The 24,085-nt window shown below is 41.5% G+C and overlaps 1 protein-coding gene across 1 annotated transcript in view; it reads left to right on the top strand.

Annotated features, from left to right (window-relative positions):
• Positions 1-24,085, top strand: part of LOC114630727 (ankyrin repeat domain-containing protein 36C-like) — a gene marked incomplete at its 5' end in the record, with an annotated part of 109,288 nt that overhangs the window by 44,990 nt on the left and 40,213 nt on the right. The window contains 6 exon segments of the mRNA XM_028779014.1: positions 5,363-6,439; positions 7,812-7,905; positions 10,475-10,545; positions 15,745-16,110; positions 20,253-20,315; positions 20,376-20,410. Coding sequence (XP_028634847.1) covers positions 5,363-6,439; positions 7,812-7,905; positions 10,475-10,545; positions 15,745-16,110; positions 20,253-20,315; positions 20,376-20,410 — 1,706 coding nt within the window.

Genomic DNA, 24,085 nt, shown 5'->3' with positions numbered 1-24,085 from the left:
ATATTTTACCAAACTGGAAAAAATATAAAATAAATGGATGGATTTCTTTATACATAGAACCTGCTGTCTTAGTTACTTCTGTTTTTTACTGTGAAAGACACCATAACCAAGACAAAATTAAATGCTTATGAAAGAAAACATATAATTAGGGAGTTTGTTATAATTTCCTAAGGCTAGTCTCTAATTATCACAGTGGGGAGCCAGGCAGCAGGCAGGCAGGCCTGGTGCTGAAGCAGCACCTGAGAGCTTTACATCCTGATCCACAAGTCAGAGGCAGAGAGGGACTAGGCCTCACACAGGCCTTGAAACCTCAAAAGGCCACCCCTACTGACATATTCCCTCCAGCAAGGCCACACTTCCTAATCCTTCCCAAAAACTGTTGTACAAACTAAGGACCAAATATTCAAATATATTATTCTATTAGGTCCAAAAATTAAGTCAAGATGAAATAACTTTAACAGATCCATAAAAACTAATGAAAATCTCCACGTTAAAAAAGCCTAGGGATGGGTTTAGCACAGAATTCTCCCAAACCTTTAGAAAAGAATTAATATCAATACTCCCCAAATTATTCTGAAAAATAGAAACTAAAAGAACATTTCCTAATTCTTTTTATGAAACTACTATGATCTTAATACAAAACCATACAAACATCTAACAAAAGAAAATTACAGAAGTTTTCCTCATGAACATAAATGCAAAATATCTCAATAAAACATCTTCAAAACAAAATCAAGAACATATCAAAAGATATCTACCATGATCAAGTTGGCTTCATCCCAGAGATCCAGGGTGGATCAACATATGTAAATCAACTAACATAATCTGCCACATAAGCAGACTGAAAGACAAAAACCACATAACCACCTCATTAAATGTAGAAAAGATCTTTGACAAAAGTCTCTTCATGATAAAAGTCCTGGAGCAGCTAGGGACAAGGGAATTACCTCCACACAATAAAGGCAAGTTACAACTACCCCATAGCCAACCCCAGTCTCTGAGTTTGAGGCCAGCCTGGTCTACCAAGTGAGCTCCAGGACAGCCCGGGCTATACAGAGAAACCCTGTCTCGAAAAACCAAAAACAACAACAACAAAAAAGAGCAACAAGTAAATAATCAGACCTTGGGAAAAAAAAAACCAGCATGATATTGGCCTGAAAACAGACATGCTTGTCAGTGGAATTGAATCAAAGACATAATAAGTCCAGACACCTGATTTTTGATTTTTTTTTAAAAAAACAAAACAAAACTGCACTCTGGAGAAAAGACATCTTCAACAACTGGTGTTCATCAAACTGGACAGCTGCATGCAGAAGACTGCAAATAGATTCATGTTCATCACCCTGCACAAAACTCCACTCCAAGTGGAACATGGACCTCAAAATAAGGCCTGATACACTTAATCTGCTAGGAGATAATGTGAGGAACAAATTCAGACTTACTGGCATGGATACAGACTTCCAGAGCAGGACACTGACAGCTCAGGCACCAACATCAACTGTAACTGCGATCTCATGAAACTGAAAAGCTTCTGTATGGCAAAGGACACCATCTTTCAAAGAACAGGCTACAGAATGGGAAGAATTTTTACTAGTCACACATCCAATAGAAAGCTAGGGAGTGCCTGAGTCCACCGGAAGTCAGATATTTACATGTAAACAACTCATAACAGTAGCAAAGTTACAGTTATGAATTAGCAATGAAAATAATTTTATGGTTTTGGGGGTTACCTTAACATAAGAAACTGTATTAAAGGCTTTAGGAAGGTTGAGAATCACTGATCTAAAATATATAAAAAGCTCAAAAAACTGGATGTCAAGAAAATAAATAATCCACCTTAAAATGGGGTATAGATCTAAACAGAACTCTCAAACGGCTGAGCAGCACTCAGAGTCCAACATCTTTAGTCATTAGGGAGATGCAAATCAAAACTGCTTTGAAATATTATCTTATGACTATCAGAATTGCCGAAAAGAATAAAACAAAAGACAGCACATGCTGGTAAGAATGTGAGGTAAGGGGATAGTTTCTCCATTGCTAGTGAGAGTGTAAACTTGTACAAACACTACGGAAATCAATGTGGCAGTTCCCCAGAGATCCAAGAATCTATCTCAAGATCTAGTTATACCACGCTTGGGTGTATGCCCAAGGCACTCTGCATCCTACGACAAAGACACTTGCTCAACCACATTTATTGCTGTTCTATTCACAATAGCTAGGAAATGGGAAAAAAAAAAAACTAGTTTCCCTTCAATCACTGAATGAGTAATAAAAAAATGTGGTACATTTATACAACAAACTATTATTCAGCTCTTAAGAAAAATAGAATTATGAAACTTGCAGGTAAATGGATGGCACTAGAAAAAAATCATTTTGAGTGAGGTAACCCGGATACAAAAAGACAAATATTGCACATTTTCTCTTATGTGTAGATGTTAGCTCTTATGCTTTCGATATGTGTGCTGTAATCCAAATAACCACAGAGGTTAGTAAGGGACTGGGTAGAAAAGAGGATCTCCCTAGGAAGGAAAAATAGAATACAGTGTTATGGAGAGATAAAAGTGAAACTCGAATAGGAGAACTGGGAGAGGGAAGGGAAAGGAAGGCAAATGAGGAAATATTAGGAAGAACAGCATACACTAAAGGCCTTTGAAAAATCATATAGAGACATACTGCTGTAGACGCTCCTAAAATATAGACATCTATGAGAGGACTCCAAATGGGATCGCCAAATAACCTGACTTTTGATGCCACCAGAAAACCCTCCAGTGCCAGGACTGGGTTACCCCTTGTTGCATCGCTGTCCAGGGTACTCCCATTGATTCCTCCAAATACCACAGGCTACTGCCAAGGCTATTGGTTGAGCTGTATGAGCTGACAGCAAGGCCCTGTTGCTTAAGACAACACTTCTGTCATCAAACCCAGAGAAATCAAGCTGTGAACCTTCACCCTACTGACTAGCATTTATAGCAGGGGAAGGTACTCTGCACATAACCAGAGAAGAAAGGAAATCATCTCTATCACCTAGCAACAATCACTGAAATCTACAGCAGTGACCTGCCTGCAAGATAGGCTGGTGCCATAGTGTCACACATATTGAGGGAGTAACCAACCACTATGTGATTGAATTTAAGACACACTGTAAGATGGAACCCTTGTCTGACATTGCTTGGGTGGCCAAAATCCCCATGGGCCTAAGGGAGAACCAAATACGATGGTTCTTCTAAAGGAACACAACAAAAACAATAGCCATAGATCAGTGCCTTGCCTAATTAACCCTTATCCCTTGCAGCAGATGAGAATTAACACACAGACCCACAACTAAGCAATGTGCAGAGGGAGGGGCTTTAGAGTTCCCCATCCTAAATGGGATGTTTTCCTCAAAGATCTCCCTTCCAGGCTCAGGGATTGTTGTGAAAGAGGAAAAAGAAAGACTGTAAGACCCAGCACTGATGGATGGCTCCTAGGAGACAGTGTCTTCCAGACACAACAGGACTGATGCACTAGGAATTCACAGAGACTGAGGCAGCATGCACAGGCTCCAGACAGACAGGTCCCAATGCTGAGAGGGAGAAGTCGACATGGGTTCCAACTAAGAAGCTATTTGCAGTTGATAGTCAATTGCAAAATAGAAATTATTTATTTTCCCAATGGAGTGCCACTGGGTAAGTTCCCAGGCCCAGGAGGTGGTTGGCCAACACAAGATGAACTCAGTGGTATTTTGTGGAGTTTTTCTTTGATTTGACATCTTTTATCTGGTTGGTCTTTTGCCTGTTTGTTTTTATTTTCTTTTTTGTGGAGCTTTTTGAGTTTTTGTTTTTTTTTAAGACAGAGAGAGAGAGAATATAAAGTTGGGTGGGTAGGAAAGACCTGGGAGGAGTTGGAAGAAGGGAAAACAGGATCAAGATATAGTATATAAAAATTTTAATTAAAAATAAAATAAATAATGAAATGCCTAAATCTATAATCCATAAAAATACAAAAATAATTTCATTTGAACCTTCTATTAAAGGGTCGGTTACAGACACAGGTTTGTATTTTCTGCTTTTGCCTTTTTATTTGTTCCCTTTCTCACCTTCCTCCTTTTCTTTCTGTGTTGGGAGAATCAAACTTAGGCCCTTGGGTTTGTCAAACAAGTCCCTTCCCATTGACTCACAAGATATATCCAGTGAGAATTCTTTATTTCTATACATGAAATGGGAAAATAAAATTTAAGTTTCTATGTTCTTTAAAAAAATGTACATTTTTTTCATTGGATTCTTTTAATTTACCTTTTGCTGATAATTATGTGCCTGTGATAGATACACATCCAATTAACAAAATCACAATGTAGGTGTTTTTTTCTAAAATGAGTTACCTGCTACCGAAGAATCATATGGATAGATGGATTTGTAAGTACTGTATACAAAGTTACCTCTGGAAAATGACTACTTACTTTTTACAATACCCCCAGAAATGGGACAATCAGAAACCTCTGTTGACTTACCACCAACACTGTTTGTATATAAAGGACCTCAATCCAAACCCAGCCCATGTCCCGCACCACTCAGCTGCATGCCACCAGACTCTCATGGTTGTTAGGACTCCTATGATCTCTACAACCACCTCCAAAGTAATTTTCTTCTTAACTGAGAAGAATCTGGCATGTTTTAGATACTTGATAAATCAGGGTTCTTGTGCCTGTGTTCTTAGTAAAGCTTGCCATACTTCTTGAAGCTGTATCTCAACAGGGAAGACTTAGAAAACCATCACATTTGGAGGCCATTCATATATAACAGCAGAATTTTCTTCTAACGTGAATTTGGTTTTACACACATGGTGTCACCATTATAGAAATAGACAATCTTAGTTCACCTACTATTCAATTACTAATTTTCAGAGACTAAATGTCAGTAAACATCAGTATTTAAAGAATGGTGAAATAAATGTTCTTGTAGTATTTAAAATTACCTAACACATACCAAGCAAGGATCAGTCTAAGTAACAGTGGTAGTGTTAAGTCTTCTGGGTCATGGACTCTTCTGGGAAGACTAAGATAAGTGAGGGATTTTCATTTTACATTTATTTATTGTATGTGTGGGAGCAGGTACACATCTCAGCATCCCATGAAGGTTAGATGAGAGGCCAGCTTTGGAGCGTTGTTCGTCTGTTTCCATCGTGTAGACTCTGAGGGTTGGACCCAGACTGTTGGGCTTTGGTGGAAGCCCCTTTACTTACTCAGAGGCATCTCACCAGCCCTAAACTAATTTTATTTGTTAATTTTAATCATATGATTCTTGTGTAACTAAACGTATATTATGAAAAGCCAAATGGTACACATTAAATCTTTTTGCTTGTTTGTCCCTGCCCTATGATTTCTAAGGACAAGGATGGATTAGAAAAACATCCCCTGGCATCCAGAGCATCCCAGCATCAAGCCAAGCAGATGAGCCCTCCACTTTCACAACTCCAAGAAAGGTCTCAGGAGCCAGAGATGGACACGGTTTCTGATGAGGAAGATACATCTGGACTTTCAAACCCTGCTAAGGGGCCAGTATGTGGAGGAAAGTTGTTGACTGAAGGAAAAAAACCGGAGGGTAAAGAAACTGAGCAACGTGTCATAAACAAGCCAACCCAGAAGGGTGGTGAGATCTATGAAGGTGTCGAAGCTAATGTTTACCACAAGGAAGAGCGACCACCTGATGCCTCAGGAAAAGCTCACTTGAGGTCAGCCCCCACTAACAGTATGCTTGACTGTGGCCACAGAGATGTGATTGCAGCGCTGGACTCTGTAGCACTGCGGATCTTTCCCAGACAGGAGGAAAGTAGCCTTGGAAATGCCTTTCCATCTTCCTCATCCTCTCAGGTCATGGAATACAGTGGCCAGTCACTTACTAAGTTTCCCATAATGAGAAATAAATTAGACTGTGAAAATAACACTTCTGAATTGGAAGAATCTTTTCACAAAAGAAAGGAGAAATCTTCTAAAAATATTGAAAGTAGAAAGGTAAAAGGGAAATACCCAGAAGTACATATGGGTGAAAAGCAAGAAGGCCGTGAGTTCAAGAGCCAATTGCAAAAAACTATGAAACCAAAACGCACTGACTGGCAGTTAGATATCGGACACATGCTGAAATCCAGTGATGCTAAAAGGCTTTCAAACGTCAAGGAAAGGAGTCAGGTGAGCGAAATAATAAGTTGGAGTGATTCTACCCTTCTTGTAAGCGACATGTACAGGAAAAGTAAAGGCACACAGGACTTGTCCCTGAAGCCATTGCCCTTCAAGGGCAATTGTGAAGCCCCAGTGCGTACTGTGGGAGCCACCAGTGATGCGCCCCCTGATGGCCAGACGGCAAGAGCTTTTGAGAATGAAGAAATGCAGAACAGGCTGTCTGACAGCGAGTTCCGGATATTGGAGGAAGAGATCCTGGCCTGGGAGAAAGTCCACCTTGAAAATGAGGTAGTTGTTCTTTTGCTGGTGTGAATTGGATGCCTGTTGTCTGTTGGTGAAATTTTTTTACTAATCAAATCGAGTATGTGTGTATGAGATTGTGTAGCCATGTAGGCTACTTTCTATTTCCTAAGCAAAGGAATGTGACACCGTGGCTTCTGCTCCTTAAACCACCCTGGGTGTGTCCTTTGTATACTAGGAAGGAAGGGCGTGAATTCAGCACCCGACATTTTATAGACATTTAGTAAGTAACTGCTCTTAACATTCCTTCTTCTCCAGACTTGAAATACTGTGTGGTCTTTATGTAATGAAGAGATAATCCCGTGCATGTCTAATATTTGCATGATGGTCTTTTTTTTTTTAGATTTACTTTTATTCTAAGTGTGTGTTTTGCCTGCATGTATATCTATAACTGGAGTTAGAGAAGTTTGTGAGCCACCACACAGGTGCTGGGAATCGAACCTGGGGCCTCTGGAAGAACAGCCAGCGTTCTAACCCACAAAGCCATCCTCCAGCCCTTCTCAGTGCTTTTCTTACTACTTTCACTTTTTAGTCATCCGCCTGCCATCAGTAATTTCCCACTGTACATCCAGATCACCAAAACTCCTGCTTACCAAAATGAAGGTCCTACCGTCCGTGCCTATGCTCGCCAAGATGTGATCATGGCAAATATGGAGCTTTACAACCAAAGCAGGGTCAGTCAATTGGAAGCATTTTGGGCATTTTCTGGGTACGGCTGCACAGGCTAGTAACCCCAGCATTGGATAGGGATGAGGCTGGTGTGCACGCGATGACAGCACCAACCCTGTAAGTTGTGTTGGAAGTCAGTCTGAGTGACACAGAAAGATACTGTCTCAAAGACAGAATTTTTTTCTGCCCTCATTTATATTACAGGCACTATACATATAAACTTTAATTTGAAGTGTTTTATATAGACATTTAATTCCAGTGCAAATACAAATCGAAGGCAGACATCCTAAAGTGTAGTTCCTTGCTGAGATAGGTGTGCCATCCAGTTTTGTTTAATACATATGATAGCCCTGGGCCCTACAACTCCGTATACAAAGATTGGTCACCATACGAAGAAAAAATACTGGCTTGATCTAGAAATTTTGCAAAAGATCCTCTATAGACATGTTCAGGAACTTGACATTTACTTACTTTCAAAACAATGTTTTTTGAAATAGGAATTTCATTAAGAAGTTATTAACTTTTATAGTCTTTAGGTCTGGTTAATTTTAGTGTGTGACATTTTTGTTTCCAAGATTTTTTAATAACAAAGTAAAAAATAAAGAAATGGTGAATAGGAAAACTTCGGATACTGTTTTATGAAATGCTTGGGAACTGTTTGCAGACTAATCATGGGTATCGATTTTTGCAGAGTGTCTCTGAGAATTTGCTGAACAAGTGTGAGGGGATTCTGTCTGATGCCACAGATCAGCAAGTGCAGTATCTGGAAACAGAGCAGGCAGCAGGTAAGGGCGAGCAGTCCTGACATCACTGGGCTAGCCGTCACCGACTGAGCGGTAGACATGTGCCCTACAGCCAGAGAAATGCACCAACTAGATGAAGGTAGGGGGATGGACAAAAAGGGGCCTGGGGTCTGTCATTCCAGGACAAGAGGAGAGGGCCTCTGAATGCTCGATACGGGTTCCATGTCAAGATATCCTGAGACCTGCAGAAAGTTAGGGCTTAGAGATGGGAGGGAGGGGAGGAGGAGGGAAGAAAGGAAAGGCCAATAGGACAGAGTGATGAAGAACATGAGGCTGCTCTGCCCAGCAAAGAGCAGGGAGTTGGAACGCTTCTTCACAAAGTCAAAAACAAAGGGAGAGACAGGGAGACAGCTTCCAGTTCCAGGTAGAATCTCAGTCCTTTCTTCCTCACCGGAGAGATGCCCCCAGAGACCTATGGTGCCAGGTACAGTTGTGTTTCATTTTTAATCATAAACAAATTTAAATATGTCTGCTCAGCCACCTGGGTATAGAGTTTAGTGTTGTGGAAAGTGTTATTTCCCATTATTTAAAAGGTTTTAGAGAAGAAAAAGTTGAAATTGTCATGGAGAAATAAGAAAAACAATAAAACACCACAGATCTTTAAAAATCTTATCACAGAGTCCATAACACCTTTGGCAATTGAAATGTGAATTGTCTGATAAGGGGCAACTAGAGGCCAGAGTCTAAAATGGAAAGGTGAACTCTTGGTTAGACTATTGTAAAACAAGGCCTCTGGCAGCTGGTCTTGTCAGCTGGCCGAACCACTGGAGCACGCACATGCTGACCAGTAGATGTGGGGGTGCTGTCCACGTAGACCCTTGTCCTTAGACAAGCATGTGCTCTTAGGCCTGCCTCAGCCCTGGCTGCTGTCTGTGCAGTTTATTTAAGTCGCTCTGAAATTCTAGCTCAAGCATCAGCTCCAAAGCAGCCATGCTTGAGAGCTCAGTCCCTGCAGCTTGTATGGATCTCCTGAAGAAGCCAGGAACAGTGGCACACACCTTTAATCCTAGCACTTGAGAGGCAGAGGCATTCGGATCTCTGTGAGTTCAAGCCCAGCCTGGTCTACACAGTAAATGCTAGGATAGCCAGGGCTATGCAGAGAAACCCTGTCTCAAAATATAAAAAAGAAAGAAGGAGTCCATGGAACAGGAAGTAAAACAAATGTATGTGTGTACACATGCATGTGGTGTGTGATTGACCACAGTGTGCACATGTGTGTGGAGGCCACACCTCACTGCCCACCTCAGCTTTTTTCTCTAAGCTACATATCTTGTATGTGCATGTATGCGCATGTGCTGGCCACACAGGAATGTGCCATAACACCTATGTGAAGGTCAGAGGTCTTACCTGAGTTGGTTCTTTGCTTGCATCATATGAGTCTTGGGATCACCTGACAGGAGATGCCTTGGCCACTGAGCTATCTTGCTGCCCCCACCTCACCCCCACTTTATCTGTTGAGACCTCGTCCCCCTCCAACCCCTGAGCCTGAAGTTCATCCGTTACCTCCCCTGGCTGGCCAGCAGGCTCCTCCAGGGACCCGTGCCTTCCTCCACCTACTGTGCTATGATTGCAGTTTTGTGCAGCCACACTCAGCTCTTAAGTAGGTGCTAGAATTTGAACTCAGGTCCTTATGCTAACTCGTCAGGCATTTTACTAACTGAGCTATCTCCTCCGGACTTGAATGGTGGTAAATAACTTGACTTCTCTTGTTGGAGACAGAGTAGACTTGCTGATAAACATAAGTGGGTACATAGGAAGGACATCAGTTTCTCTGTGTCATCATCACCTCTGAGGATCTGGCTGCAGCAAAGAAGGGAATTTGTCACCAAATGAACAACAATGCTTCATTACTCATAAATGTGCAAACACATCCTATTAATTTTGGGCTCAGTGATTTACAAGAGTTGTGTAAAATGTAGTATTATGAGGCCAAAAATAAAATGGTGTAGTTGTATGTATCTCCCTCTTTCCTGTCTTAACATTTTGCTTCTGGAGATCTTGTCAACAGAGTCAAGTCTGGGTTTGTAGAATTTTTCTAACATTGGGGTATCTAGAGGCCGCATTCAACCACTGTCCGAATGACTGTAATCAGGTTTGGGCTGTTCAGGTTTCCACGTTTATACAAAGGCTTTATCAAGCCCAATAATGAAAAAAAAAAGTGTGTGTTGTGTCCCTTTGTGTGTGTAGAGCAGCTTGCTTATAACAATTTTTTTAATGAAGGAGCCACCTGCATATTAACCTTGATTTAAAATTTTAACTTAGAAATTGAAAATAGCCAGGCGGTGGTGGCACACACCTTTAATCCCAGCACTTGGGAGGCAGAGGCAGGTGGATTTCTGAGTTCGAGGCCAGCCTGGTCTACAGAGTGAATTCCAGGACAGCCAGGACTACACAGAGAAACCCTGTCTCTAAAAAAAAAAAAAAAAGAAAAAGAAATTGAAAATAACCATTATCCTTTAGAGTTTTATTCTTTTCATTTACTTTTAAGTGCTGTTCTTTATAACCTATGAGTGAGTAGCTTTTTACAGGAACTGTATGTGTGTTTCAGCAGAAGTGGACTCTGAGGAGACATCACAGCTGGAACAAAGGAATCTCGACAGCAGTGAGAATACTCAGCTGTCGGTATGCACAGTTTTAATGCACATCTCTCTGTCATGTTTTCTTTGTGTTAATAATGTGCCATACCCCAAACAGCACTTGAACAATCAGCTTTTCAGCAGCAATTTTATATCATACTTGACATGTAATGTTTTAAACATCTTAACTAGTAATAAAACGGTGTGTTCTTAGAAGCTATAGTCAGTTTAGTTTGTTGCTTGACAGCAGACATTTTTCTGAGTAGTCGTCCTGCTTCCATGTATAACTTCCTCACAGGATGAGGGAAGGTCTGAGCCATAGACCTGTGTACTTGAACTTGCATGTGCCTAACAGTGATGGCTGCTGTTTGAGAATCATTTCTTGTGACTTAAAATTGTTGTGCTACATCTGCAATAGCTAGTGGGAAATTCAAAGAAGTGATACTGTCTCTTGGTGTCTAATTGTCTTCAGCTTCTGTATTGAAGGAGATAACAGGCATAAAATACGCCCATCCCTACTGAGACACACCTTAGCTGTAGTTAGTGTATCAGTGGTATAGAAACTATCACTTTCTGTGTTGTTCAATGTCAAGGCCATGATTTGATATGTGCTAGTAAAGTTTTTGCTTGTTTGTTTGGTTTGGTTTGGTTTAGATTGGTTTTTTGAGACAACCTTTCTCTGTGTAGCCCTGGTTGTCTTATAACTCATGTTATAGACGAGGCTAAAAGAGCTCACAGAGATCTGCCCACCTCAAGTACTGGAATTAAAGGCATGTGCTACCATGACTGGTGAAATATTTTTAGTTAAACCTGTTCTTAGACAATGTCACAAGGTCACTGTTGGGGTCTGGGAATTGCCACACAAACCACTCAGACACTAATCTCAGCCAAACAGGGATAGTTTATTGAATGCCACATACTAAGACTGATCCATCAGAACCACAAATAAGACTCAGGAGGTGGCTGCAACATTGAGTTAAGATCCTATAGGACTTTTAAGCCTAAAATGCACAAACATCTGTGTCAAGTTATTCTACCAATCAGGATTTAGGGATAGGGGATTTCCGTAGAAACGTGTCTTTGTTGTATACTTATCTTGCTTCCATTGATTGGGGTACTCAACTGGGGCAGGGGACTTGCCTTGTCTAACATTCATGTTTTAACTTGCCAACCAGGATGTCAGTTACCCACATATATGTCTCTTTTTGACAAGCAGATGTCAGTTCCCAGGGAGGTCTTGGAAACTTAAACTTTACTCCACCCCTACTCAAGGTGAAAGCCTTATTCTAAGTAGTTTCTTATATTGGTGCAGGTGTCTCTCTTATGTCGAGATCCATCCCAGGGGCAGCTTATAAAAGCAAAAACCATAAAAGCTCATACATAACTGCATAAAGTGCTGCCTGGTGGTTGATTGGGTCTGAGATTATTGTGGCTAACTATACAAAGCAGTCCTAATTGACTTCTATTGTGATTAGTGTCTAAGAACACCCATGCACAGAACATGCTAGTAAGAACATATGAGAAAGTTTCCTCATGACATTAGTAACTGCACAAAATGGCAGGTGTGATGATTTGTATATGCTTGGCCCAGGGAGTGGTACTATTAGAAGGTGTAGGCTTGTTGGAGTGGGTGTGTCACTGTAAGTGTAGGCTTTAAGACCTTCACCCTAGCTGCCTGGAAGTCAGTATTCTGCTAGCAGCCTTCAGATGAAGATGTAGAACTCTCAGCTCCTCCTGCACCATGTCTGCTTGGATGCTGCCATGCTCCTTCCTTGATGATAATGGACTGAGCCTCTGAACCTGTAAGCCAGCCACAATTAAATGTTGTCCTTTATAAGACTTGTCTTGGTAATGGTGTCTGTTCACAGCAGAAAAACCCTAACTAAGACAGAAGTTGGTACCAGGAGTGGGGTATTGCTGTGATGGGGCTGACCATGCTTTTGTTTGGAAGAATGTGGATTTGGGGACTTTGGATTTGGAAAGCAGTGGACTGCTTTAAGTGGGGCTTAATGGTCTATCCTAGTAGGAATATGGAAGACTTTGTGACTGAGGGTGATTTGATTTGTGAGAACCTGGCTCAAGAGGTTTCAGAAGAGAATTTCAGTATGAGGCCTAGAGACTGTTTTTGTGGTATTTTGGTGAAGAATGTGGCTACTTTTTGCCCTTGTCTGAAGAGACTACATGAGGCTAAGGTGAAGAGACTCAGATTAATTGCACTGACAAAGGAAGTCTCAGAAACAGTCTTCATAGACTTTGTTCTCTGGTTAAGTCTCATGAAGAACATTTTAAACAAGCATAGCAAGCTGATAAAGGAAAAATATAAAATATATGGTTTGAATATTAAAGGGGCTCCAGGAAATGAAACAGAGCTGAATTCTGTGTACAAGGATATTAAATTGAGTTAAGGGAGTAGTGACCTTAGGGCAAGATCCCACTCAGCTAAATTTAAGTCCAGGCATGGTAGTACAAGCCTTTAATCCCAGGAGGCAAAGACAGCAAATGTCTGAGTTCAATAGGTAAAGAAAAGTTTAATTTCAGGCTTGGTGGTACACACCTTTAATCCTAGCATTACAGGAGACAGAACCATGCAGATCTCTGAGCTCAAAGTCAATCTACAGAGCAAGTACCAGGAAAGAGAAGTTTAGGTTGAGAGGAAATCGGAAAACAGAAAGCTGGTAATAGAATAAATTGAGGTGGGGGGCATGTTCCAGCCCCAGCAAGCAGCAGAACTCGGCAGCTTTGGCCATGTGCCTCTGGCTTTAGAGTGAAAATTAGAAGAGACAATTGGGACAATTGATGCTGGTTAGCTGAAGCTAAGAAATTAGTGGTGATTAAAAGAGGCCAGAATCATGAGATAAAATCTTCTGGCATGTATTTTCTGAGAGCATAAAGAAACTGTATTCCAAAGATAGCCAAGATTGTACCTCATGCTGCAGCTGTACTTGGTGATATGTAAGAGTCACCCAAGTGGTACTAGTTTTGAAGGCATGAAGGGGTCATGAAGGCCCCTGAGACTTGGCACTGTGAGAGGCCATGGAAGGCCATTGGTGAAGGTGCAACCTCAGCTGCAGTTGACAGCTCAGGACTGAAGGGGCCATCCAAAGGAGTTGAGGCTTGGCACCATAAAGAGAGCCTGTGAGAGGCTATTGGTGAAGCCTAATCACAGTGGAAGACCCCAGTGTATTGGAGATGCCAGTATCACAGGATGATCACCATGAACATAACAGCATCAGTGGAGTGGATCAACCTGAACTTAGAATGCTACAGAGGACAGAGCTGGAGGAGCCCTTTGGAGGATCCCAGAAGATCATGTGTGGATCCCAGACATTGAAACAAGAGACTGTAATATTGAAATTGCCTTGGAGACTCTAAGATGTTTGAGATGTCAGAGCTGTGGGCTATCTGCTGAGGAAAGATGCTAACAGGGAGTGGAACCAGCCCAGCAGAAAGAAGTTTGTTGCCATCAGCAAAGATGAAAAGGGAGTTGGAGATCTGAAGACTTCTTTGGCATCAGACACGGAGACACAGAGTTTGGAGTTTGCCCAGCTTGTTTCCTGTCTTGCTTTGTGGATTACAGTTAAGTGGTTGAGTGAATCTCAGAAGAGACCTTGAGCTTTGGACTTTTAAGATTGTTGAGACTGCTATAGACTTTGGGGACTAAATGGATTTTGCATTCTGCTATGTTTAGGTGTGGCCCCCATAGACTCATATGTTTGAACAAGCTTATGGGGCCAGGGAGTGGAATGTATATGCTTGGCCCAGGGTGTGGTACTATTAGAAGGTGTAGCCTTGTTGGAATAGGTGTATGCCTAGAAGTCAGTATTCTGCTAGCAGCCTTCAGATGAAGATGTAGAACTCTCAGTTCCTCCTGTACCATGTCTTCCTGGATGCTCTCATGCTCCTACCTGATGATAATGACTGAACCTCTGGACCTGTAAGCCAGCCACAATTAAATGTTGTCCTTTATAAGACTTGTCTTGGTCATGGTGTCTGTTCATAGCAGTAAAACCCTATCTAAGACAGCAGAATAGACAGGTAACAGTTACCTAGACCTTAACAGTCACAATGCATACTGACCCCTCTCACCACAACCCTCTCCCATCTCCCTACCATCCATCCACCCCCATCCTGTACTCTCTCACACAGCCATGTCCATTCGTTTTGCTTTGTTTTTACCAACAGTGTCTATGTAATCAGGTTTTCATGGCACATATAGGATCCCAGTGGGCTCAGCTGTGGGTACACAACTGAAGACAATGATTTCCCTTTTCTCAGGATCTATCAATAGCCAATAGTTAGCAGTAAACATAGGATCCCCAAACCCCTCCCCTTTCCATGATTGATTATTGACAGGCCAGTCTTGTGTGACCCCAATGCAGATGGCCACAGCCATTGCAAGTTAATGATTGCTTTGGCTGTGCTGAGTCTAGGATGGCATCTCACAGCCCTTCACCTGTCTGTCTGTCTTACACTTTAGATCCCTTCATCCTCAGTGTTCCCTGAGACTTATGGGGCGAGCGGTGGTGTTAGGAATGCCTCATTTAAGGCCGAGCATTCAATGGTCACTTACTCTCAGCATATTGGGAAACCTAGAGTCTTTGCCTTTGCCATTATTTATGGTGAGGGGAGGTTCCTCTGGTTAAGGCGGAGTGGCTTTTGTCTGTGGATATAAGCTTAGGTATTTAGGAAGTGGCCGATGCTGTTACCTAATGTCTTTTGTGAGTGCTAGAGTATATTCACCCATAACACTCAAAGCCCATAGAGATGTCACAGCATCCTGGTATGTAATTTAAATTAAGACTTAGCAATTAGTTTTTGTGTGGTTGCTGTTAATGCTCTGGCTCTCAGCAATGTAAAGCTTTGGGGTTGGTTCTAATAATTTCACTCTGCTCAGTTATTCATCAGATAATGGGCTGAAGCTCACTGGCATTTACTTTTTGAGGCCTAAGAGGTCAAATATTTTTATATAAGGACAAATTTATAATATTAAAAATAAACAATTCATCTTTGGTAAATTAACACACAGCGGATTGATTAATAATTAACACATAATTGTTTTGTCCAAACAACAGTGACTAACAGAACTTTTCCAGTTCATATTTTTATTCTCATGTTGCTGAAGATTTTCTTTTTAAAAATACACTGCCCAGTGATTCTGACATTAAACATATATTAAGAAATTTAAATGTAAAATATATATTTATTTCTTACTATTTTTCTCATCTATATCTTGTGACCCCTGAAGGATCCAGCCCTTTTGAAGACATGCCCCCAAATGCAGAACACACCTGCAGATCCAACCTTGCCAATCTATCCCCTGTCTGAGAAGGAGAGCAAGCAAATTCACCCCTCACCTTTGCATCTGAAAAAAATGTCTGAAGACCTTGAAATAAATAAGAAATATGACAAAGAATGTGCACCTGGACATCCAGAAGTTCCTTCAATGAAAGTGCCTGGGAGAGAGTCTCTCACTCGAGACATGACAGAGAATAACAGCAAGCCAAACAAAAGCAGCTCAGAGCCGCAGCACTCAGCTGGGGATGTGTTGGAAACCATTTGTCCTGTGGAAGAACCACTTCCGGGTAACTGTAGGAGAAGACCTCAGTTCAAGGTAATTACCTGTAACTTAACTAAGACTCTGCCTGATGTGAGTTGAAGGTGTGTCTGGTTTGCCTGTCTGAAGTAATGTTGACATTTCCCAAACTTGAAAAAACGATACACGGGAAATGTCATACACAGAAAATGTCTTCCCTCTTCTTCGTGCTCTTGGTCTGAGCATGAGCTTAGCAGCCATCCTGTGCATTTTCTAAGTAATGAAAGCAAACACTTCACACATTTTGCACACGAATAAGGGGATTCTTGTAATTCAAGGGACAAGACTACAAAGTCCCAGGAAGTGTTAGAACTGAATGTAGGGCTGGAGAGATGGCTCAGTGGTTAAGAGCACTGACTGCACTTCCAGAGGTCCTGAGTTCAAATCCCAGCAACCACATGGTGGCTCACAACCATCTGTAATGAGATCTGATGCCCTCTTCTGGTGTGTCTTAAGACAGCTACAGTGTATTCATATATAATAAATAAATAAATCTTAAAAAGAAAAAAAGAACTGAAATGTAAGAAAGTGATGTGCTTGATATTGGCATGCTAAAAGTAGGAACTGGAAATTGGGTATTGGACAGAGCCTAAGACTAGAATACCAAAAGGGCTGTGGCTTATATACTTCAATGAATCATTCAAATGAATCACATGACTGAAATTATATGTAACATTGCACAGGGGCTATAGAGATGGCTCAGCAGTTACGAGTGCTGGCTGCTCTTTTAGAGCTCCACAGGACAGCTCGTAACTATCTGTAACTGCAGGTCCTGGGGAACTGAGGCCTCCTCCTGGTCTGCTTGGGTGCCAGACATGTGGTACACACATGCAACCAATTAATACACACAATAATAATTTTCAATCACAGCATTTCTGCAACTAAAGAAGTTGATACAGTAATCTAAGTAATTGAGGGCTTGCCTGACTGCTGCAGTAGCCACAAGTATAAAACCTGGGGCCTGAATCCTAAAATGTCAGGAGTTCCCCACACCGTGACAGGACATCAGTCTGTATAAACTAAGAAAGGCAGCAAGACAAGCTGAAATTAGTAACAAGATAGGCATTTTAAAAGTAGATTCTGCCCGGCGGTGGTGGCGCACGCCTTTAATCCCGGCACTTGGGAGGCAGAGGCAGGCGGATTTCTGAGTTCAAGGCTAGCCTGGTCTACAGAGTGAGTTCCGAGACAGCCAGGGCTACACAGAGAAACCCTGTCTCGAACAACCAAAAAAAAAAGAAAAAAAAAAAAGGAAAAAGAAAAAAAAGTAGATTCCAGCCTGGACTTGGGGATGCATGCTTTTTAACCCCAGCACTGTAGATCTGTTTGTATCTCTGTGAGTTCAAGGCCAGCCAGGACGACACAGGTAAGCCTCTGTCTCAATGAAACAGAAAGAAAATAGAAGTTTCACATTCAAAAAGAGGTCCTTCTATTCTTGCTTTCAAAAATCAGTGTTACCCTTATTTTTGCTGACTAAAAGCTTTCATATAGTGAGTGGTGCATGCCTCTAGTTCCAGCACATGGGAGGCAGAGGTGGGCAGATCTCTTCAAGTTCAAGGCTAGCCTGATCTATATCAGCTTGCATGGCAGCCAGGGCTACATATAGAGACCCTGTCTCAGACAAACAAAAGGCTTCCCTATACAGTGAGATTATCCACGGATAAAACTGTATCTGGATAGAGGTGGTTTCTACTGTCTAAATAATAAAAGTTCAGAAAAGTATTTTCAGAATGATTTTTTTGTTGTTTTTGTTTTTTGAGACAGGGTTTCAGGATGATTTTTTACTAATCAACTCCAGTGTTTCTTTCCAGCATCTGGCCTAGAAAATCAGTTTATCCCACGTCATGTGATCTTTTGACTTAAGCTAAACACAGGAGTATGGTGTTGATTGTCAGCTTTTGATAGAAGTGCTTTCATTGACTTAAGAGAATATTACTCAATGGGAATGAAGCAATAAATGAGAAGAAATGAGAATGTCTCTAAGTTCATCCAAATCAACCCAGCCACCATGCGTTGGTGTGCGCAAGCTTGGCGGTCTCCATCCAGACCTCTGGAAGACGTAATTCCCTCTTGGTAAAATTTTGTCAGTGGGTATATGTACTTCCACGGATTTTAACATTGATTGACAAAGTATCCTCGTTAAAGCATCCCATAGAACATGTTCTTTGGTAAAACTAGTTTCAGAGCACATGATTTTATTTTTTTTATTTTTTTGGTTTTTTTGAGACAGGGTTTCTCTGTGTAACTCAGGCTGTCCTGGAACTCACTCTGTAGACCAGGCTAGCCTCGAACTCAGAAATACGCCTGCCTCTGCCTCCCAAGTTCTGGGATTAAAGGCGTGCACCACCACCTCCCGGCGATGATTTTATATCATACAAGAACATCCATCATCTGCCAAAAAATATATTTGATCCAGGTTCACAGAAATCTAGAGAAATGTTGAAAATACGTATAGATGAGACCTCCCATTTCCTAAGAAAGCATGAGATTATTTTGCAAATTCGCTGTATCCTTGTGGCTCCAGGGATTATCCAGCCTGCCCCAGTGAGGGAGGAAGGGAAAACAGACAGAGAAAAGCTGGGCAACTTCTGAGCTCTGCGATGGAGAAACTAAAGCACCAGATGCTTACTTACTCTGTACAGATGAACAAGGAAGCAAGATTCTTGCAAACAGCTGAGACAGGGTTATTGCACTCAGATAAGCAGGAAGGCGTGGTGATGGGGTACAGCTCAATCAAAGAGGCAGGTTAGCTAATCTCAATAGGAGCAGGCTGTAGGGGAGTAGTCTCCCCATCAGACGGGGAGACAGCCGTGGTGACATTTTATGCAGACTGTGAACATTCGTACTCAGATTCCTTCTCAGCCTATCCCAAGAAGCTTTGCCACTCCCATGGGGCTGAGGCATTGGAGTCCTGGATATGGCTGTGTCGGTGTTTACAATACACAGGATCAACAACACACATCCACTAAAATTTCATTAGTTCAGGGCTTCCTCTACTCCTCACACAAATTCACATGTCTTTAATTGAGCTGAGTAACTGAATGGAGTTGTTGAGTCATTTATCTGACAGAGCATTGTGGGATTGCATCGTGTCTCGTGGCATTGTGAAATACTAGCAATGGCCCCTAAGGGCTTTGAATGGATACTTGAAGCTGAAGTAGGAATGACCTGGGTACCATCAGTCTGTGGAATATGATAGTTAGCACTTGTCCTGATGGGAGGCATCTTGTTCCCAGCGTTTGAAACCAGTTTAGCAGCCTCACCTACCACTCAGCTGGATTGGGCACATCTGTTTCAGTGAACTCCTTCACAGTTTTTTCTTTTTTTTCCTCTGTTCTGTTTTGTTTTGTTTTTTTGGTTTTTCGAGACAGGGTTTCTCTGTATAGCCCTGGGTATCCTGGAACTCACTCTGTAGACCAGGCTGGCCTCGAACTCAGAAATCCACCTGCCTCTGCCTCCCAAGTGCTGGGATTAAAGGCGTGCGCCACCACCGCCCGGCTCCTTCACAGTTTTTGATACCTCAGTATCAAAGTGATTTTACAAGTTGTCAAAATTGAAGGGGAAGAGATATGCCTCATTTTCCCTCCTAACATGCATGAGGGCACATGCTGGGAACCTGACTGTGCAATCTTGGCAGTAAATCCTGAAGGTTATATGTTTTCTCCTGTTCTTCAAAGTTCTTCCATCGAATAGACAGTGGAAATGCCAGACAGCAAAGACTGAATGCAGAAAGACACAGATCTAAGAATGCTCATCTTTGAAGTTTTATAAAACTCTGGGTTTTTATTTCTTAGGTCAAACAGAAATAAAACAAAGCATAATTTACAAAAAAAAGTCTCTAATGCTAAAATTAAACAAAGCAAGGACTTTCAAAATACATCTTTTTTTCTTTATGAATATTTTGCCTGAATGTATGCATGTGCGTGACATGTGCTTGAGGTGCCCTCAGAGGACAGGAGAGTGCTGGATCCCCTGGGACTAGAGTTGTGAACGTTGTGAGCTGCCATGTGCATGGGCTCGTGACTGCTCTTCACCCCGTGCCACTGCTCCACCCCTACACGACCCACGCTAAATCACGTAGTGGACATCAATGGCAAGTGAGGAGAACAGTAACACTTTTCCTGAGCAGTAACACTCACCCTTGCCTCAAACTTTCATCAAAGGTTGAAGAAATCAGCAAGAAGCAGCTGAGTCTGGAATCAGAAGTCTCAGAGAACTGTCTCATGGTCACCAAGTGTAATGACAACCAGTTGAGTTTCAAAAGGAAAGGCGGAAGGACTGGGAAGCTGTTTCCTGCTGAGAAGAAACATGAGCTTGCTAGGTAAGATTGCAGAAATAGTTTAAAGTCAGTCGCTCTTCTGTTCCAAACACTAACCCTGATTTGGACTAATAAACTGTAGACTTCTGCTAGGACTAGTCAGGTGTCTGCATGGTTATCAGAAGGACACAAATAATTTAATATATATTAATCCAATTAAATTGATAAATATTTTCTTTAGAAAGAATAAGAATTGATTAATGTAAATCGATGGTCCCTCCAGGACGCTCTTGTTTAAGAATATGGCTGAGCAAGGTAGTTGTGGGTAATTGAGTAGCACGTATCAACATTTGCTTTGGTGTCATCCTTTGAAGCTAAAGTCTTCATTTCTAGAGCTGGGTCTTTCTTGGACAGGAAAACATGAAAACACTTAGAAGACATTAAGGACATTTATTACATATTATATGCAATAGGTGAATACATAGTCAATATGTGAACACAAAAACACATATATTAAAATGTTTGTGTAAACAGTTTATATATCCATATAGAATGTACAGGTACTTATGCTAGGATAGTTGTAAGTCCAGAGAGAGTGGACTTACCAATCAGAATTTATTTACAATGTCATGCCCACTAAATACTATATTGTGTAACGAGCTCTGGGCTGGAGAGATGGCTCAGCAACTAAGGACACTGGCTGCTCGTGCACTGGACCCAGGTTCAATTCCCAGCGCCTACACAATGACAACCACCTGTAACTTCACCCAACACCCTGGCATATGCAGTCACCATGCATGCAAGTGGTGCACAGACAAACATGCAGGCAAAAACACTCATACACATAAAACGAAACACACATAAAATACACATTGACTGAAAGGATGTGCATCTTCTGAGGCCATTGAGAATGGTTTGGGTTTTTTTTTTTCTGATTTCTTTTTCAGCATGTTCAGTTACTGGTATATTGGAAAGCCATTGATTTTTATATGTTGATTTTATATCCTGATACTTTTTAAAAATACTCTCATATCAAAAAAGTTTCTGGTGTAGTAAAAACCTTTTAGTGGACAACCACAACCACTTAGTCTGCAAATTGAAATGATTTGACCTCCTCTTCTCCTGTCTGTAGCCCTGTATGTCTTTGGCTTGCTACAGTATTCTGTCTAAATTTCAAGCATTATGTTAAATAAAACAGTTTCTGGATATAGGGAAATGCACTAAAATTTTCTCCGTTTTGTATAATGTTGGCTATAGGTTGCTCAAATGCAGTCTTTTATATTAAGGTATGCTCTTTCAGGACTTTACCATGAGGCATGCTGAACTTTAACAAATGGCTGCATCTAGTGAGGTGATCAGATGATTTCTGGGTATCTTGGGATGTATGTCACTTTTTATTTTGTGTATGTGTTTTGAATAGGAATACCCCACCACTGCCACCACCATCAACTCATGTGTTTGAATGCTTGGCTCACAGGGAGAGGCACCTATTAGGAGGTGTGGCCTTACTACAGTAGGTGTGCCCTTGTTGAGAGAAGTGTGTCACTGTTGGGGTGGGATTTGAGGTTTCCTATGTTCAAGCTACACCCAGTATGGTGCATAATCTCCTGCTGTCTGCAGATCAAGATATAGAACCCTCAACTCCTTCACTAGCCCCATGTCTACCTGCATGCTGCCATGCTCCTGGCCATGATGATAATGGACTAAACCTTTGAACCTGTAAGCCAAACTGATTAAATGTTGCCCTTTATAAGAGTTGCCTTGGTCATGGTGTCTCTTCACAGCAATAAAATTCAAATTAAGACATGGGTTTATTTTTATTTTTTTATTTTTTATTTTTTGGTTTTTCTGAGACAGGGTTTCTCTGTATAGCCCTGGCTGTCCTGGAACTCACTCTGTAGACCAGGCTGGCCTTGAACTCAGAGATCTGCCTGCCTCTGCCTCCCAAGTGCTGGGATTAAAGGTGTGCGCCTCCACTGCCTGGCAAGACATGTATTTTTAACTATCCTTGCACAGCTAAAATTAAACTAACTTGATAACTGTGTATGATATTTCAATATGTTGTTGATTTTGTTTTTCAAGGACTTTTTGAGAATTTTTGTGTCAGCAGCAAAATTGACAATTTTGATTGTTTATTCATTTGCATATTTTATTTTTTTTCTCTGATTTTGATGTCAGGATAATATGACCAATAATAAGAAGATGATGTGTCACCACTAGTTTTCTAGGGACAGTATAAGGTCACCGTGCTAGTCCTTATTTGAATTTGGTAGATTATGCAGGGATTCAGCCCAGCCCTGTCCTTCCCAGTGCTGAGAGATTCTGTTTTGTTTTTTGTTTTGTTTCTGAGTATTTTTCTCAGATTTAAATGCAATTTTTACAGTGGTTGCCAGAACTGTTAACTAAAATCCGCACTCTGTCCATTCACTGGAACACCATTGCTGACATCATTAGGCCTGTGTTCTACCTTCCTCATTTCATAGCTTTAACCTGAGGCCCAAGATCTGAACCTGGAGCCCACACTCCAGACTCCTGGGGTCAGCCTGGGATCCACTACCTCCCCAGAAGTCAGGACTGACCTCTAGACACACCCTGCATATCCCCAGACCTCAGCTCGGGCTTGCTGGAGTCTACACTGGTCTGGCCCCTGAGTGACCACCTGCCAAGAGACTCCTCAAGAGCCCCATCAGCCTCTTTCCTCACTGTCAGTCTGTCTGTGGTCTTGACTTAATGTTGGTAGGTCATGTGGTCCAGGGGTGTGCATCTCTTCTGGATTTTCAGCAATATAGATTTCCAAAGCATTTGCTAATCAGCCTGTGTTTTATTGGTATCTATTGCAGTGTTACTTTTTATCATCTCTACTTTTAAGAGTTTGAGTTTCGAGAAAAAAAAAGAAAAAAAAAAGGAAGTTGAGTTTTCTGCCTATTTCTACAAAGTTTGCTGATGGCTTGTCAATATCAGTATTGTTCGTCTCTTGGAAGAAACTATTCTGCCTCATGGGTTCTGTGCTGTCTTTTCATCTCCTTTGTTACTTTATGTTCTCAACTACCTCACCACTCCCTTTCAGCTGCTGGGTTCGGGTATTTTGCTATTGTTCTAAAACATGAAGGTCCATTACCTCTCTCTCTCTCTCTCTCTCTCTCTCTCTCTCTCTCTCTCTCTCTCCCTCTCTGCCTCTCTGCCTCTCTGAAGCTGGTCACATGTAGCCAAGACTAGGATTACAAACACAGGCCGTGTTGAAATTTTGAGGATTGAGTTGGGTTTGTGCACGCTAAGTAAGTACTCTCTAGCAACTGTGCTACAGCTCCAGCACTTCCTGGAAAGGCCTCTGTCCACCCTGACACTCCTGCCAGCACACCTCCAACCCCGTGCATAACATTCATCTTCCTGCTTGAGTTTTCCTCTTTTGGCATCTTTATATTTGAGCTGTTGGCTTTTTGATTGACATTACAGATTTTACCCACTTTAGAACCACTTCCTGCAGCTACTAGCACAGTAGGTATAGATGGGGATATTATACAGTAAATGACTTCTCAATAAGCATTTATTATATTAGTAAACAGCAAATGCTTTGTGACATATTGCTGGTGTTGTTTTAAGCATTTGACTAGTAATGTTTTTTAAAATGGTTCATTTTGATCAGTTCTTACAATCTAAATTTGCAGATATGTGAGTTTTGAATTAATTGTTCTGGCATTTAGTAGTCCATATTCGTTTTGTTTTGTTTTGTTTTGTTTT

Source organism: Grammomys surdaster, unplaced genomic scaffold (genome assembly GCF_004785775.1).
Source record: "Grammomys surdaster isolate TR1022 unplaced genomic scaffold, NIH_TR_1.0 67, whole genome shotgun sequence".
Classification (NCBI taxonomy): Eukaryota; Metazoa; Chordata; class Mammalia; order Rodentia; family Muridae; genus Grammomys; species Grammomys surdaster.
Note: the sequence above shows the minus strand (reverse complement) of the source record. Positions and strands in the feature narration are given on the sequence as shown.